The sequence below is a fragment of the Crocuta crocuta genome, unplaced genomic scaffold (assembly GCF_008692635.1).
Source record: "Crocuta crocuta isolate KB4526 unplaced genomic scaffold, BGI_CrCroc_1.0 scaffold318, whole genome shotgun sequence".
Lineage (NCBI taxonomy): Eukaryota > Metazoa > Chordata > Mammalia > Carnivora > Hyaenidae > Crocuta > Crocuta crocuta.
The window spans coordinates 1470767-1488226 of record NW_027531425.1 but is presented as its reverse complement, the minus strand read 5'-3'; the positions used below and the strand labels follow the sequence as shown (position 1 = coordinate 1488226).

General features: G+C 52.8%; 1 protein-coding gene across 8 annotated transcripts in view; it reads left to right on the top strand.

The window, feature by feature from the left end:
- The first annotated feature begins 631 nt into the window (after positions 1-631).
- NFASC (neurofascin) overlaps positions 632-17460 on the top strand; it is a 72234-nt gene continuing 55405 nt past the window's right edge. For 5 of the 8 annotated variants that reach the window (XM_077771959.1, XM_077771961.1, XM_077771958.1 and 2 more), the window contains exons 1-5: positions 652-775; positions 7609-7714; positions 9842-10038; positions 10469-10591; positions 13174-13344. In XM_077771959.1, the coding sequence (XP_077628085.1) occupies positions 685-775; positions 7609-7714; positions 9842-10038; positions 10469-10591; positions 13174-13344 (688 nt within the window). In that variant the 5' untranslated portion in view covers positions 652-684. Of the gene's footprint in view, positions 776-6813; positions 6832-7608; positions 7715-9841; positions 10039-10468; positions 10592-13173; positions 13345-17460 lie in introns of all 8 variants that reach the window. The other 3 variants (XM_077771960.1, XM_077771955.1, XM_077771954.1) reach the window with 2 other exon arrangements.

Below are 17460 nucleotides of genomic sequence, written 5' to 3'. Positions count from 1 at the left end.
GAGCAACCAGCTTCCACCTGTCTAACCCCCTAACCCTCAGTGCAGCGCCTTCACCCCACCGTCTGGATCAGAGAATATCAGTTTGATCTTTTCTCTGTGCTCTACCCCAGACCCATTCAAACCCAGGCTCACACAGTGTTCCTAAAAGCTATGAGATTGGTGTGTTTCTTACTGGCGCAATGCATGGCATCTTCTAGGTGCTGGACCGGTGGGACAGTGTTTGTTTTCAGGATTATTCCAAGCAGAGTTGCCCTTCCTTCTAGAACAGTGGTTCTCAACTGGGAGTGGTTTTGTCCTCCAGGGGACAGTCAGCAATGTCTAGAGACATTTTTGATTGGGGACAGGAGTGGGCTCTACTGGCATCTAGTGGATAGAGGCCAGGGATGCTGCTAAACATTCTGCAATAAAACCCAAGACCATTCCCCACACAGAAAATTGTGACTCCTACATGTCAATAGTGCAAGGTTAGGAAATCCTATTCTAGAACACTGGTCTGTGACCAAGAGGACCCTAGAGTTCTTCAGGCCCAGAGGACTGCTAGAGCAGACCACAAGTTCGAGGAAAACTCACTTGACATTGTATTTCTTTCCACAGCTGAACTCTGTCCAGGAGGCCCATTTAGAGCGGCTGGAGGCAGCAAGACCCCGCGGGCCGGGGAGCAGGGAGCGGGGCCCAGTGCCGAGGATGGCCAGGCAGCAGCCGCCGCCCTGGGTCCACGCAGCCTTGTTGCTTTGCCTCCTCAGCCTCAGCGGGGCCATCGAGATCCCTATGGACCGTGAGTCCTGCTCCATCCTCTTCTTTGATTCTCCTGATTTGGGGGCAGGGGATTTGAGAGGGGCTGGGAGGTCAGTGGGCAGTTAAGACCAACTTTTGAAGAGGTGGGGGGGAGGGGAAGCGATTCCAGATGCAGAGCTGGGTTTCCCTCCAAAGAACTGACGCAAGCAGATTTGTGTTTGGGAATGTGAGACTAACTGTGCGGCACGATCTCTGAGGACTGGGGCTGAGCTGGTGCTTGGGCTGCCTGGAGCCTGCCGAGCAGGACAGGAGGTGGCAGAGTTTGAAAGTCAGCGTGTCAGTCAGGAGCTCTTCCCTCCACTCTCCTCCCTCAGATCTCTGCAGTCTTGAGTTGCCTATCAGGGTGGAGTTTCCAAGGACCGAGGTGGATTGTTCTTATTTGCCTTTATAATATCTGAGCTGGACCCTAGGCTCTCTTGGCTGGACTAATCAGGATGGATGGCCTGGGGAGGGTTGGAAAGGGAATTATTTTGCAAAAGACTGGGTCTAAATGAAACATTAAAATAGAGCTCCATTTTAACGCCAATGTCAAAACCAGGCGTTGATTTCTTCTGTTTGTTTTCACCTCTCCCGTGGCAAAGTTGAAAAGTAAAATCCATGTCATTCTGTTTCCCTTAGTGGGGACATTATTTGGCCATCAGGATCATAAAATAAGGGGCTTGGGATGCCAACAGCCACATCTCTAGCAGCCCTATCTTTTGTGACGTTCATAAGTGGCTCGTTGACTGGAAGCCACGTTCCGTGGCCCTGCATCTAGCTGTGTACCCCCTTTGCTGCAACTCTGACACCTCCACCAGGACATCTTGGCATTCTAATGCTCTGATGTGGGCATGCCACCTCTGCCCCCTGTGCTCTGCTTCCAGAAAGAGATGGGATCCACATGATGCTGGTGCTGACTTGGGCCCTGTCCGGGAGACAGATGCCTGGGGAGGGCTGGGAGAGTGATACAGCCTCCAGGAAGGGCCCACTGAGCTCTCCAGAGCCAGACCCTGGAGCCGGGAGTCAGCATAGCCTAGAGAAGAATTACACATACTTCAGCCCCTCCCACCCGACCCTACCAATAATAATAACTGCCCGGAGGAGTGGGCACTTCCGGGTAAGAGAAGGCCAGCAGAAACTCTAAGCTGGACCCAGAAACGAGATGGGCAAGGCCCTGCTGCTCTCCCAATAGCCCCGAGTGTATGTGTGTGTGTGCATGTGTGTGTGTTCACTGGGGAGGGGGCGATATGAAGGGAACTGTTCCCATGGAGACCGTCTCCACTGCCAGCTCAAGGAAGAGTCTCTCATTAACAATCCCAGGCAGACAATCTAATAAGGAGCACGATAAGGCCATGGCCCTGGAGAGGAGGGGAGTACAGAGGAAATTGGGTTATCAAGGAAGTGGTGAAGGCTCATTTCTCTTCTGCTGCTTCTCCTCACTCATTCACCTGCCACTTTGATCCCTAGGGCTAGTGGGTGAGGGGTTCCTGCAAGAAGAACTTATAAATAGATGGCTTTGACGTCTTTGTTAGGAATCCGGATTTCTAAAGCTCTTCCAGAGCCACGGACAGGTGACCTAGCAGACTCTCCAAGGTCCCGTGTGTGGGGCAGGGAGCCACAGGTGCCCCAAGCTCCCTCACCCACCATCTCCCCACCTCACTGTCTGTGAGGAGGGCCTAGAGTGTCCCCTTCTTCTGGAATCATATTGAAGGAAAGGCGGTCCCTTGCTTGCTCTGGGTCACACAGCAAATGGGTGGTGGATTCATGAATAGATCCCGGGTCTCTTGACCTCCCACCAGGTTGGCACTCGACATGCCCCACCCCTACCTCTGGGAATCCCACCTTCTTTTAGTTCTTGGAACTCACCAGAGTGACAACTGCCATGTGCCTGGCAGAGAGTTAAGTGCTTTAGAAGCATCTCCTGTGAGTCTCACAGCTCATCTTTCACTGACTCGTTAGAAAACTGAGGTGCAGAGAAATAAAGCCATTCTCTCCAGCTTGTCGGTGGCAGGGCCAGCATGTGACTACAGTGCCTCTCTGAATGAGGAGGTGAGGCCTTTCATGACACCATGCCGGGTACCCCGGGCTGCTACACAACAGGAAACTCATGATGCCTGCTTGAAGCATGTGCCCTATGCACTGTATATCCCTACTGGCTGCAGGCTCAGTGGCTTTGGTGACATGTCCAGAATAAGCCTACAGAAGCTGAATGCAAGACAAGAGAAGGCCAGCCCTTCAGCGGGGACCCAATTGCCCAGGGGAGAGGTCCTCTTCAGCCAGGTTTTCCCCTCTTGCTGGGTCCAGCATACCAGGTGCTGCCCAAGTTACCCGGGCCCACCCTTCCTTAACCCTGGTCTGAGGACCTGTGGGATGGGCTGGGGAAAGACCATACATTCTTTTTCCTTTCTTCCCCCAGAATTATTGAGGTATTTATTGACACACAACATCTGTAAGTTTAAGGTGGACAATTTGATGATTTGCTACACGTATATATTATGAAATGATTCCCACATGGGTTAGTTTATACATCCATCCCCTCCCATAATTACCGTGTGTGTGTGTGTGTGTGTGTGTGTGTGTGTGTGTGTGTGTGTGTGTTGATAACTTGGAAGACCTACTCTCTAAACAACTCTCGGGAATTTGATACAGTACTGTTAATCGTAGTTGTGCGCTGTACGCTAGGTCCCCAGAATATATCCACCTTACAGCTGGAACTTTGTACCCCTCAACCAGCAACCCCCCGCTTTCCCTACCCCACCCCCCAGCCCTTGGCAACCACTGTTCTACCTTGCTTCTTTGAGTTTGAAATTTTTAGATTCTATGTAGAGTGAGAACATACTGGATCTGGCTTTCTCTGATTTCATTTCACTTAGCATTGGGTCCCCAAGGGCTATCCATGTTGTCACAAAAGGCAAGAGAAATGCCTACACCCCACATTCACTGCAGCCTTATTCACAATAGGCCAGATGTGGGAAAGTGGGGACCAGGCACTCTTCTGGGAGAGGCTGGGGAGCTCTGGCCAGAGGCTGGCCTGTCACGGGTGCCCTTCCGCTCGCTTGCCCCTTCAGGGGACATTATCTGTGCCTTGAGGACACTGCTTCTGCTCTGGGGAGTTTGGGCACAGCGGGCTTCCTGGAACAGCCCGGGCTGCTACACAATCCTTCATTGAAGCCCCAGCCTCCAGCCCCCGCTGCTGTGCCAGCAGAGTCACACGCACCCACCTCGCCCCCCTCCAGCCCCAAGGAGAACAGCGTGACCTTTGAAGAAAGCAAAGGGTCGCCTCATCAACAAGAATGGTTTGCCAAAAAGTGAGTCTACTGGTGGCTGGCCCCTCTGTCCCCTTCCCCACGTCAAAGGACTGGGCATTTTCTCCTGGGAGCCCACAGAGGGGACAGCGGGGTGGGAGAAACATTTCCTCCTCACTGTCATCCCAAATAGTGCCACAGGATGACCTCGACACACAAATTCTCTCTCTCACTCACTCTCACTCCATCCTCCAGCAATGGGATGGGTGCCAGGGGCTGTAAATACCAGCCAGGGAAAGAGAAGAAGTGCATGGATAAAGGAACCTTGCGGACTGGGCAGGCATCTGCCTTACCCCCTGCAGAGCTCATTGGAAGACTTTTCCTTCCCCCTTGGAAGGCAAAAGAGCAAACTCATTTTCCACTTGACATCACCAGCAAGTTCTATAGATGGAGAGAAGGGCAGGTGGTGTGACAGAGGGTTCGGGGGGAATGTCACAGGACTAAGTAGGTTGCCCTTGTCCCCAGGCGTGCGGTCCTCACGGTCATCTCCCTGTGGTGGCTTGTCTTCTGGTTTGGTTGTGTCTCCGTAATGAATCCCTTGATGGCACAGAGGTGGTTGCAGATGTCATTACCTCTTTAGGGACTTGCAAGAGGCTCCTGGCCTGATGTCGGGGATGGAGCTGGGGACAACATCCAACCAGCTCTGAGGGTCTCCACTCCCCCCAGACCTCCCTCCTTACTCTCCTTTGTCCAGAATGTCAAGGAGAAGAGAGTGTTGGGGCCCTACTTGGCCTACCCACCTCTCTGGCCAAGGATGGATTTGTGAAGAGAGCTTTGGACTAGACTCGAGGAGAACTGGTTCTTTCAGTTCTGCAGCACATTTGCTACATGACCTTGACTGAGTGACTGACTTCCCTTCCAAGAATCTGAGATTCCCTAGATAAAGTCGGGGGCTCTTTCCATTGAGCCAGCCTTTGACTTTGTAAAAGAGAGGCTTGAAGGCCATGTGGGCCAAGCAGATCCCCTGCCAGGACACAGACAGAACCCTCCACTGTGTGTGAAGACCCAAGAGACATCAGCTATGTCTCATGAGATGAAGAAACCGCAGGCCTGGGCTAGTGGTCAAAGGGCCCGCTTCTCCTGAAAATGGCCCCTACTCCCCTCCTCCCCCGCCCCCATGCCCAACCACACTGGCTTTCCAGAATTACCTTTATTGAGCCCCTGGCAGGAAAATCTTATATGGGTGAAGATGCCCTTGTGGAGAGGTCCAGGGAGCATGTGTTCAGAAACCACAGATTTCTGCTTTTCCCCAGACTTTTCATTCCTTTCTGTTTCCTGCCAAGCCTGCACTCAGGCAAATGGTAAAGCAGATAAAATCTTCCAGTGCCCCAGCAGGCCACACAACCCTGGCCCACTTGAAAGAATTATTTTGAACATTTATGTGGATCTTAACTCAAGACTCTCATGTACCAACAGCATGGATAGCCAGGGACTCATTCCTGCCACCCTCCACCGCTCCTCTCTCATGTCTGTCTTCTCTCTCATGACTCTTCTGGTACCTCCTGGTGCGGCCTTAACTCTGCCTTCTCCACAGTGCCCCCTCTCAGGGCCCCTAAACTCCTCTTCCACAACTCACTGTGGCTGAGTCAGAGAGCTTGAGGTCACCTTGGCTCACCCGCAGCCTTTGCTTCCTGGGAAGGCATCCACTCTGAAGCAGTCAGCCCACAACACCAACACGTATCTGATATCTGCACCAGTGTGAAACACGAATGGCGTATTACTCCACAATAGAGCCATAAAGAAGAGACATCTCACAAAGTTACAGTTACATGTCCTTTCTGCAAATTTTAACCAAGACCTTCTTCCCAGAAAGCACATTACCGTCAAAAGTCCTGCTATTCAAAGCATGGTACACAGCTCATCAGGTTGTCAGAAATGCAGGGTCTGCTAAATCAGAATCTGCATTTTAACCAGACCTGCCCCCCCCACCCNACCCCCACCCCGCCACCACCCCAGGTGATTCATATACTTGTCAGAGTTCGAGAAGGCCAACCTCAACCATGCACATACCTGTACACGAGTACCTGAGCATCCCAGGTGGGGACTGGGGAAGATTTGTGCTACCTGCCCCTTCATCCCTTTCATAAAAAGCACAGAAAGGAGCAGTGGGCTCTGCTTCATCCCTGCAGTTGTTCAGAAGAGGGATCTCCATAGGGCAGTGTATTTCTGCCATGAGCAGAGCAACAGTGATTCATCGGTCCCTAGAGTTTTCCAAAGGATAGGCAAGAGGGTACTTGCAGCTGGGACAGAGAAGAAGGTGCAGCGGGAGGAGTGAGACCTGTGGACCACGTAGGCTTCACCCCACAACCCTGGTTCAGATCTGCTGCCGCCCAGGCTTCTCAGCCTCAGCCTCGCCCTGGCACTGTTGGCCAGGGAGCCCACTTTCCTCATTGGCGTCCAGAGAGGGTGGACAGCGCCTGTAGAGCCCAGCCTCTTTCAAGCAGCCTTGTCACATTTGATATTTGGGCTTTCCTGGCAACATCATTTGACCAAAAGCCTGTCTTTCTGCTCAACTTCATGGTTTGAGCTCCCTGTGGAAATGCCACCTCCTCCATGATGCACTTGCTGAATCTGTCCCCGCCTGTGGGTGGCTCTCGCACCAAGCTCTGCAGCCCCACTCACTCCCCCTGCAGGCTGGGGTGCGAGGACGCCTGGGCGAGCAGTCATGTACGATAACCTATAACCGATCTCTTCTTTTCTCCCCTTCACAATGCTAACCCACCGGAACTAACAGCAAGCATTCAGAATGAGCGTAAGTCCCCCTGGCGCCTCTGTGCACTTATGCCTCTGGGAGGTAGGAGGGGTGTAAAGAGGGTGGGAGAAGGCCAAGTGAGGAGACACGGGGAGGCTTAGCTGCCTCTCCACTCTGCTGCTGGGGCTTCGTGACGCCAGAGCCCTGTAGTGTGGTCCCTTACCACACGGGGAGGGCAGCCGATCGCCTGGGGCATCCTGTTGCCGGGAAGGGCAGAGGAGCAGTGGGTAAGAAGGGCCTCTGCTCCCCATCCTCTGGTGGCTGGCACGGGAGCACCGCGGAGAACACTGGAGGTGGGGACCAAGCGTGAGAGGAGCCGGCTCTTTGGCCCCAGTCCCTGGGAACTTAAACCTCTGAGCTGCAGCCTCCACACAGTTTGGCCATCTGTTGACCCTCCAGGGGCTCAGAATCATCATGGCCACTAGGTTCGGGAAAGTGACCTGCGCTGTGTTCCTTTATTCATTCAACAAACATATATCAAGAACTTGTGCACGATGCATCATGCTAAGTGTTGGGATAGAAGAATGGGTAAAACAAAAGTTTGTCATAGGGATTCCATGAGATCTTAAAGGGATTCTTCTTATGCTTCGCCTTTGGCATAACCCCCTTTCCTGCGGCCCCGTTGAAGGAGCTGGGTCCCCAGACGGAGGCGCTGGCTGCCCTTGGTGTGTCTGCTTATCGTGGGGCTCCTGAAGGTCTTAATTTCAGCCATTCCCCATGCCAGGGACCGCGGCGGGTCCCCGCAGCCGTGACAGCTCCCTGTTCATGCTGTTGCAGTGTCCCAGCCGCCGACCATCACTAAGCAGTCAGTGAAGGACCACATCGTGGATCCCCGTGATAACATCCTAATTGAGTGTGAAGCAAAGGGCAACCCTGCCCCCAGGTGAGTGTGCTGGCAGGTAAATCCAAGGGGCCCCACAAAGAGCGCATTGAAACCATGCTCTTGGCCTTGGCTTTGATGATACTGGAGGCAGCTAAAAAATTAAAATTATCCAGCATGCCCCTACTGGGTACTTACTAGGTGGAAGGTACAGTTCAGGTACTAGGAAATTTAGCTGATGACACTGGCAGCCAGAAATCTTAAGTGGCTTACAGTCCCACCACAAAGCCAGGACTAGATATTAAGTCGTCTGTCCGGGTGTCCATGTCACACACTCTTTTCACTGCCTTACATCCCCGAAATCCCCCACCCTCAATGCTTAGCTTATAAAAAAGTTCCTTGCATCTTGTGGGCTAGCTTGCATCTTTCATTCTGAGCGCGTCTCTGCTTGTGTGCGCATCGGCATCAAATGAGATGCCAGCAGACAAGCGCCGAAAGCCTGTAGTGTGCAAACTGAGTTAGATATTGCTCCTTGCACTGTCTCGTTAGACCATGTCACTGCCCTTTAGAGAAGCCCGTGTCCTCATGAAGAGGAAATGAAATAGAAGCACAGAGATATTATGCACCTTTGCCAAGGTCTCCCAGATTGAAAAGGGCAGAGCCGGGATTTAAACCCAGGCCAGGTTTGTTTCTACCAAACAGAAAACGCTGGAGATGTGGAGATGTTCTGCTATTTGTCCCCCATCTTCAAAGCAGCATCCACAGCCTGGACTGTTCTGGAGCCTCCTGCCTGATTCAGACCAAACACGACAGGACCCCATGCAGGTGTCTATCCGAAGATATGAGGCAGGACAGAGCCTCGGGTACATGGCAGCCTTCTTCTGCCCACCCCCCACCTAGTTCGTGTGAGCCCGAGAACAAGGAGGGGCTCTCTCCTCCAGGGTGGAAGAAACAGGGTCACCCCAAAGGGTCAGGCGGGGCATAGATGGCCCTACTTCTGCAGTGTGGTCTTTCCCCCCATGGGTCCTTTGCAGTAACAGTGATTCTGTGACAGTGAGCAGCTGCTCCTGGTCCTGCTTCTTTTAAGGTTGTATCCTGGACAGCTGTGCACATCCCCAGAAGCAGAGGAAGATTCTAGTCTCTTCACCTCTGGGCTCAGTTTCATGAAGGGTGCTTGTTCTTTCAAAGCTACCACTCCTGGGCTAAAAAGTGCAGCCACTGCTTTATCGTCTGCATCCACGGACAGCTTGGGCCATTGCTCTTTGGCTTTCGAGTCAGTTATCGAATAAGGAGACGGGGGCGGGGGGCAGGGGCGCCTGGGTGGCTCAGTCGGTTGAGCGCCCGACTTCGGCTCAGGTCATGATCTCACGGTTCGTGGGTTCGAGCCCCGTGTCGGGCTGTGTACTGACAGCTCAGAGCCTGGAGCCTGCTTCAGATTCTGTATCTCCCTCTCTCTCTGACCCTCCCCTGCTCACACTGTGTGTGTGTCTCTCTCTCAGAAATAAATAAAAACATTTAAAAAAATTTTTTTTAAGGAGATGGGGAGCAGAGCCAGCTCTCTAATGTGCTTGGCTTGGGTAAAATATGAATTTGGTTTTCAAAAACCAAAGTCCCTGCCTAGGGGTGTCTGGGTGGCTCACTCGGTTAAGCGTCTGACTCTTGACTTGCGCTCAGGTCATGATCTCGTGGTTCATGGGATCAGGCTTCAAGTCAGGCTCCACGCCATCAGCTCGGAGCCTGCTTGGGATTGCCTCCTTCTCCCTCTCTCTCTGCCCCTCCCCACCCCCACTTTCACACACACGCTGTCACTCTTTCTCTCGAAAATAAATATTTTTAAAAATAATAAAAGAAAGAAAATGTGAAAGTCCCTGCCTGCTCCTGCAAAGAACATAATCCCCCAGTGCCTGCTGGGGTATCTACCACTCCCAGCCATGACTCCCAGCCTTGGCCATGTAAGAGCACTAATGTCAGGGACCTGCCCCCACACAGCCATCTGGCTGTGATCCAGGAGTCTGCATTTTATCAGGCTTCCCGGTCAGTTCTGCCGCTCAACCAGGGCGGGACGCAGTGGTATGGAGGGGTGGTTATGGGACAGGGTCAGGGACCCGGGCCCCAAGCCTGGAACCCGGAGCCCACCCTGTTCCTCTTTGTGGCCCTGCTTCTCCCCCACCTACCTCCCATCCTATGCAGCTTCCACTGGACTCGAAACAGCAGGTTCTTCAACATCGCCAAGGACCCCCGGGTGTCGATGAGGAGGAGGTCCGGGACCCTGGTGATCGACTTCCGCAGTGGGGGGCGGCCCGAGGAATATGAGGGGGAGTACCAGTGCTTCGCCCGAAACAAATTTGGCACAGCCTTGTCCAATAGGATCCGCCTGCAGGTGTCCAGTGAGTAGCATGGGCGGGGGAGGGGGACCAGCATGCCCTGCTTCTGGGTGAATGGCGGGGAGTCTAGAGGGTCAAAGACCTCCCCTGCCCTTGGCCAATCGATCGTTGCCTCGGTGCCCTGCACATCTTGCTTGCTGTTCTGCCTTTGAGCAAGAGCGCACCTCCCCCTACTCAAAAAGATTCCTCGGAAAGGAGGCTTCCAAACCAGAGTCTGGAACAANGAAGCCTTTGCAGATGTGCATTTATTTAGACGAATGGCTTCTTTTCTCTTGGTGCACGTTGCCTAGACCCACGGGCCCTCTCTCCCCCGTCCCTTGTTCTTCCATCCCCCCTTGTCCGTTTCCTCCTTGCATTTCTGCCTCTAACCTGCTCCTTGCCTTGGCCCCAGCCATCACCCTCATTTTACCCACCTCTGTCTGATTCTCCCCAGAATCTCCCCTGTGGCCCAAGGAAAACCTAGACCCTGTCGTGGTTCAAGAAGGTGCTCCCTTGACCCTCCAGTGCAACCCCCCACCCGGACTCCCGTCCCCAGTCATCTTCTGGATGAGCAGCTGTAAGTCCTGGGGGGCATTTGATTTCTCCTTTAATCTTAAGGAGTGGGGTGGGGGTGTGAAATGGGAGGGGCTTGCCCAAGGCTGGAAGACCTTCACTTGTGAGAAGCAGGTATAAAGGGGCCGAGTGGCTGAGAACACAGTGAGAGGCTGCTCAGGCTATTCCTAGCCTGACTGCTGTTAGCCATGTGATCTTGAGCAAGTTGCTTAACATCTCTGGGCCTCAGTTTCCTCTTTTGGAAGAAATAGGGCTAATAATTGTACTTCTTTAATAGGACCATTGTTAGGATAAATGAGATAATACATCCAAAGTGGTTATAATGGAGCTGGATGCACAGTAAGTGCTCAGTAATATTTGTGATGATGAAGAAGAAGAGAGAGAAAAAAGGAATGAGGAGGAAGAGGAGAAACTGTCAATGGGCCAGTTGAAGGCGAGTTGACAGCAAGCCTCCTCTTTCAATCTGTGGTTGGTCTGGATTTACTGATCGCTGCTCTCGAAGGACACAGCCAGGAATGAAACCTTTGATAAAGGAGCGATAGGGAAACAGGGTGTTTGCAGCAGAGGGACAGAGCATCATCGTCAAGAGCTTGTTCACTTCTATTTTGGACTGAGGCTCTTAACCACTCCGGACCTCTTTCTTCCCATGTTTTCAATCAAAATAAGTGGGGGCATGCATTAAAAAGGCGGCTGGAGGACCGCTGTCTGTGTGTGGCTCCCTGGCTTCTCCTCCACCTCCTTCCATACCTGCTCCCTGGTCTATCCATCCATCACTCAGTCTCTAGATCTGCCTGCCTGCCTGCCTGCTTATGATCCATTGTCTGTCCATCCCCGAGTTTTTACTGTCCTGCTTCCAAAAGAGGCTACCTGTCAAGGAGGCAGAGTTGTGAGTTGTTTTGCGGAGAGAGTAGACTTTGTGCTCATTCATTCTCTCTCTTCGTCACCATGGCGCATGTGCATGGGGTAGCCTACTGGCCATGGGCTGGAGGGTTGGCTGGTTCAGACCCCCTCATCCCCTGCATCACTTCTGTCACCAGCTAATGTTCCTGCTGCCTCCTGAGCGGATCTCATGACCCTCCTCTTTCAACCCTTGCTGGCATCTCTCCAACACAGGCCCCAGGCTCCCCTAATCACCCATAACCCGCCTCCTTGGTCTCGCTAAAAACAAATCTGATAGTTTCTCGTGTATGCTCAGAGCCTCTGACTGGCTCCTCCATCACCTCGGACAAAGTCCAGACTTCTTTCCCTTCCTGATCCGGCTCCCTCTGCCTCCCCAGCCTTTCTCCGACCCCCTGCCCCGGCTGTGCGCTCTTACCTTTAGCACACACTGGTCCTGCTGCTTAGAAACCTCTTAGGGGCCCTGCCTCTTCTGCCTGGTAAGTGTCATGCAGCCCCCAAGCCTCAGATCGGGGTGCCCTGGAGGGAACTGGGTGCTATCTTCTCAGCTCATCCCCTTCTTACCAGGGGCTTCCCACCCACCACACTGTGCTGTGATGATTTGTTTATCTGCTGCACCTTCTACTAGATTTGGCTGTCTTTCACCGATACCTGACACAGTGCCTGGCACACAGTAGGCCTGCAGTAAAGCTTTGATAAATGATTTGTAGAACTAACCAGCCCATCGTTGAAAAGTTGGCATCATTAACTTTGAGCCTTAAGAAATGGTCTTAAGGGACTCCTGGGGGGTTCAGTCAGTTGAGCTGTCAGCTCTTGATTTCAGCTGAGGTCCTGGTCTCACAGTTCATGAGACTGTGTCCCCAGTCGGGATCTGCACTGACAGTGCGGAGCCTGCTTGGGATTCTCTCTCTCTCCCTCTCTCTCTGTCCCCTCTCTCTTGCACTTGCTCTCTCTCTCAAACTAAATAAACTTCAGAAAGAAAATAGAAACAGTGACTTAATAAACAATTGTGGGGGGAGTAGGTAGGAAGGAGTTAACTATGAATAGTCAGCCTCATTAAGTATACTTTTACAAACCGCATAACCTGGAAACCTGGTCTTTTGAATTTACACCTGATGCTTCAAAAATCATAGATAATGTCATCAGCCTCCTCAGCCACTTCCATGATGTCACGAATTCTAAAAAGCACCATTTTCACATTTTACCATCATTAAATTAGGAGGCACCCAAAAATTGATGGTGTGTATCATTGGTTAGTAGCTTACAATTACAATTGATAGTGTTGGTGGGAGTAAATGCTTAAAATATAAAACAAGTGAATTTGGTTCTTGATTTGGGGAGCAGGACTGTGTCCCCGCCCTCTGGCTTGGGGCCAGTCAGAGCTTTCCTGGACTGAACAGGAGATGGAAAAGTATAGCCATAAAGCATGGGTGTGGTGGGCAGACAGGTATGAATCTAAATCGTGCTCTTCCCTCACTGCTTTTGCAACGGCAGGACACATTAAATCCACTGCTTTCTTATGTGTGAAATGCAAATAAGCCTTGCCTCGGAGTTGAGAGGACTAGACCAAGTCATGTTGGATTCCTGGCCCACGAGGCGCCCTGTCGGTGCTCAGTCGCCAGAACTATCACGATTGTATTACTGTCACCATTACTGCTAACCTCCTTCTGTACCTCTGCTTCCTTATAGCCATGGAGCCCATCACCCAAGACAAGCGGGTGTCCCAGGGCCATAACGGGGACCTGTATTTCTCTAACGTGATGCTGCAGGACATGCAAACAGACTACAGCTGCAATGCCCGCTTTCACTTTACCCACACCATCCAGCAGAAGAACGCGTTCACCCTCAAGGTCCTCACCAGTAAGTGCAGGTCCCTGCCCGGGGCCAGGAGCCGGGGGCATGAGCCCACTGAGCTCATGGAGCCCCAGGCACCCGGGTCTGGGGGAAGCCTTGTCCCCGAGACTGACCCACAAATCCTCCCGGCTCGTTGTGCTGCAGCCACTTCAGCTACTTTAAACGGCATCTCTTGATTCTGAAGCCTGGAGTTAGACTTGGTCCTACTCTTAGTCGGTGCCTCTCAAGCCTCGGTGTCGGTCTGAGTCACCTGGCCAACTGGGCACCCATCCCAGGCCCAGCCCCAACCTGCCTCCATGGTCCTGGCCTCTGTGTTCTTCATTAGCTGTCTAGGTGCCCCGGACACACACCGGCATGGGAGAAGCACGGCTTCGAGTGGCCGTCGGGCATCTCTCTCGTGTGCTCCGCTTGCGTATCTCTTTGGCGTCTAGTCACTGGTTGGTTGTCTGTACTTCTAGAATAAAGCCATAGTACAGAGTATCCAAATGAGTAGGGGCACCACCATGAATTGTGCTTGATTCCGTAACATGTATACGCCTGACCTCATAGAAGGACTGTGTTTGACAGTTGCAGATTTATGCTCCGGTTTTATTTGTTTGCGTTTTTATTTCCTGACACTGTTTGGCTGGTGCCAAAGGGAGTCAGCATTTCCTGATTCACTGTAGCATCGGTGGCTCTCGGCAGAGGAGGGAACCTAGTCAGTCTGCAGACACGCTTCTTGCCAGGGACCCGCTGGCCTGGAGCTCTGACTGCAAGTCCTCAGCCTGCTTAGATCACTGAGTTCAAGGGGCCGTGTTAGTTTGCAGCGTGGATTTGTAACAGGCCTTCCCTAGAGGAGACCTCAATCTGTCTGACCCAGCTGGGAATGCTGTTTTCCACCCCATGGATGGCGGTGGTTTTGGGGGAGGCCAGGCAAATGTCATCACACAGGTGCTGGCAGCTGCCACAGGGCGGTGAAGATAGCCTGAACCTGGCTCCCCAAAGCCCACACACTTCCCAAGGGGTGCGGGGAGAGGCGGGGGGAGCTCGCTCCTCATTCAAGACAGCGGGGGGCACGGCCCCCTCGTACTGTCATCTTTCCTCAGCAGTCCCTGCCAGCGATGGAAGTAGGTGGTGTGAGGGCCACCAGCCCCACACTCCGTCTACACCGGGCATCAAGGTGGACCCCCGAGGAGGGGGTGGAACCCGTTCTCCTGGGTGGACGTTTTTTCCCTTTTTTTTCCTCTCTCTTCATTTTCTTCTCTTAGCTTTCTTGCTTCCTTCCTCTCTCCTTCCTTTCTCCTTTTCTCCTCTCTCATCTTCTTTCTCTCTGAACCCCTCCTCCAGCCCATCGCTCCCCACCCCCGCTTCCGCAGCTCCCGACACTGTTCCAAGTTGGCATCAGGCTGCCCATAATTTGCTAACCAACAGGATGGCCAGGACCCCCAGGAAGAGCCCTGCATGCTCCTACCGGGACTACCCACCTTCATGCCACTTGCTGCCCCCTCGCTGGCTTTCTTATTCCAGACCCAGGCCCAGAGGGGACCCTTAGAGAAGAAAGTCAGGTTGTCTAAAGTGTCTCAGTGCTCGTCAGGAGCAACCAGCTGCCAGCTGGCCGAGCTGAGGAGGACAGTGTGGCCTGCCCAGGACCTCTGGAGCCAGGAGGCTGGCCGCGTTGGGCAGCAAGGGCAGGAAGATGCTCACTGAGCCAGTCCCCGGACGGCCTTCAGTGCCGTCGCCTGGATCCTTTCTGCTGGCCTGGTACGATGCTGAAAGTCAGCCTCCTGTTTGGGGAGGGAGTCAGGTGTCCTTCTGTGGTCCTCAGTGTCACATGGGGTACACCGCAGGGAGATGGATGTGGTCAAGAGTCTTCCTCTGTGGAATTAGGCAGCTAGAGATTTTCAATATTTAGATGTTGGATTTTCCAGAAACGTCCTTTTCTCTACCAGAGGAAGAAAAGGATATTTATTTCTGCTTCATTTTGGGGGTCCCCTTCTCCACTGAAAACTCTTTCCTCCAAATGCTGAGAACCTCCCCCCGTCTGGTGATGGGAACAGAACCCTGTCTGCTTCCTGGAGTTCTCCCAGGGGCAGCTTTGGCTGGGAGCAAGTTCTGGGCATCTGAGCCAGCCCAGAATTGGGCACAGTTGCTTAAAATAGCACAGTTGTGCTCTCTCTGCTTTCCTGCTTGGAAAGGACACAGGCTCTTTCTTGTACCTTCAGAACCAGGTCTGGGGGTGGGAGGCAAACTAGCCAAGCCAGGACAGCTTCAAAGTCTCTTCTCGCCATGGGCTTTCAGCACCGTTTGCCCCTTGGGGAAGAGCCCAGTCTCATCATGCCTGATTTTGCAGTACCCACAGTAAAGGAAGGGGGGAAGGGTATCGAATACAAAACACTGGGTGATCCGAAGTCATTTTTCACATTTGTTTGGAGAGGCGGTAAAAGACAAACAGCAGAGTCAAGCTAACAGAGATATGCATGTCCTACTTTGCACGCACCAGAATGGATCCCTTTGGGTGTCTTCTGCCACAGTAAGAGGTGACCATGGTGAAGGAGGAGGCGTCTCAGCTGAGGCAGACAGTGGAGCACTAACCCCGCTTCCTTCTAATTGCCTGAGTGACACTCTCTGAGTGACACTTCTGTTGCCCGAGTGACACTCTCAGGAGTCAGAAAGTCTCCCCGAATTTCTCAGCTGTGCTTCAGAATCCACACACTGTGAAGTCAGTTCCGAGCTTGGATCACGTCTCTGCAAAGAGATGGGTTCTGTTTCACCTGGTGGCCTGGGAGCCTCGGAGCATGACGCCAGGGCCCTTTTACCTGTGGGCCCCTGTCCTCCAGAGGAGGAATGTCCCCTCCTGAGGCAGCCTCAGCCCCTCCTCCCCTCTGCCACCCTGCCTCTTCCTTCCCCGGCAGGTTGGTTACCACCCTTAGCTCCAAATGAACCCAAGCTGACCCTCCAGACTGATTCCGGCTTCTCCACATACCCCATCTTAAGGAATAGTTCTGAATAATGCGAACCTCCCCTAGTGGGTGTTAAGCAGATTTGGGAAGCAATGCGATATGGTCCCAGCGAAGAGTGCTCACAGCCTCTGCAATCAGTTGTAACAGGATTTGATCTGTCTTCAAATATGCAAATATTCTGGCACTGCGCTTTGCCTGCCTCAGGCACTTGGACTGTGTCCCTGGCTTCTCAGGGCTGTCTGCTTGGCTTCCAGTCGGCTGTACCCCCCCACCCCACCCCCTGTTGATACCGTCAAAACTTGAACCCAGTAGCTGGACGGGAATGGCGGTAGACGAATGAAAAGCAGAGCCTTGGCGAGCTCAAGTGCCCTGTTCCAAAATGTCTTTCACTGAGGGTGAAATGCCCAAGGGTCTTAATTACCCACCATCGGAACGAAGGCCACCAATCTGCCCCAGAAGGCATGACTTCAGCCCAAGCCAGTCCGGGAGCTCTGAATCTCCAGCTGGCCAGTGGGCTTTTCCCATCCAAGTGTGTAACTCCCAGCCCATACCCTCTCTCTCCTGTCCCAGGCTCCCTTTCTGTTCCAAAAATCTGAACCGCAGCCTGGATCTCTCTGCCTCCCTGGAGCAGGAGGCCTTTCTGCCAACAGCGACGTCTCAGAGACCAGGGTGGTACCCGCTGGTCAGGTGGGGAGGGTGGGGAGGCTGAGTGCTGCCAGGGGCCCCTCCATCCCTCTCTCTCTCTGTTGATGAACTGTATCTTTTGGACTGACTTCTCTCACTGGGCTCCCACCCCTGCACCTTACCTTCTACTCGAGGAGGGCTCTGCTCCTCAGGGCTCACTCATACTCCTTTCTCTTCAGCTACCCCCAAGAGCTGGCCTGATCCAGAGTCCTGGGAACTGAGGATTTTGATGGGAAGTTGTTCAAAAGACTGCCGCAGGATTCCACTAATCCTTCTCTCATTTGATTGAAAATATAGTAGGATCAAGCCATTAAAGGTCAAGCCTAATTTCTTTCATTAAAAAAGAAACTTATTTTATTATTGCCTTCTTTTGCAGGATTTAACCTTTTCTTCCCTTTTTTGGGCTGTTTTGTGTTGCTTGTTCTTCACCGAGCACATTTCCTTTCCAAATATGCCATGTCTTTCCTTTGCAAAAAAAAAAAAACAAAACAAAACACCG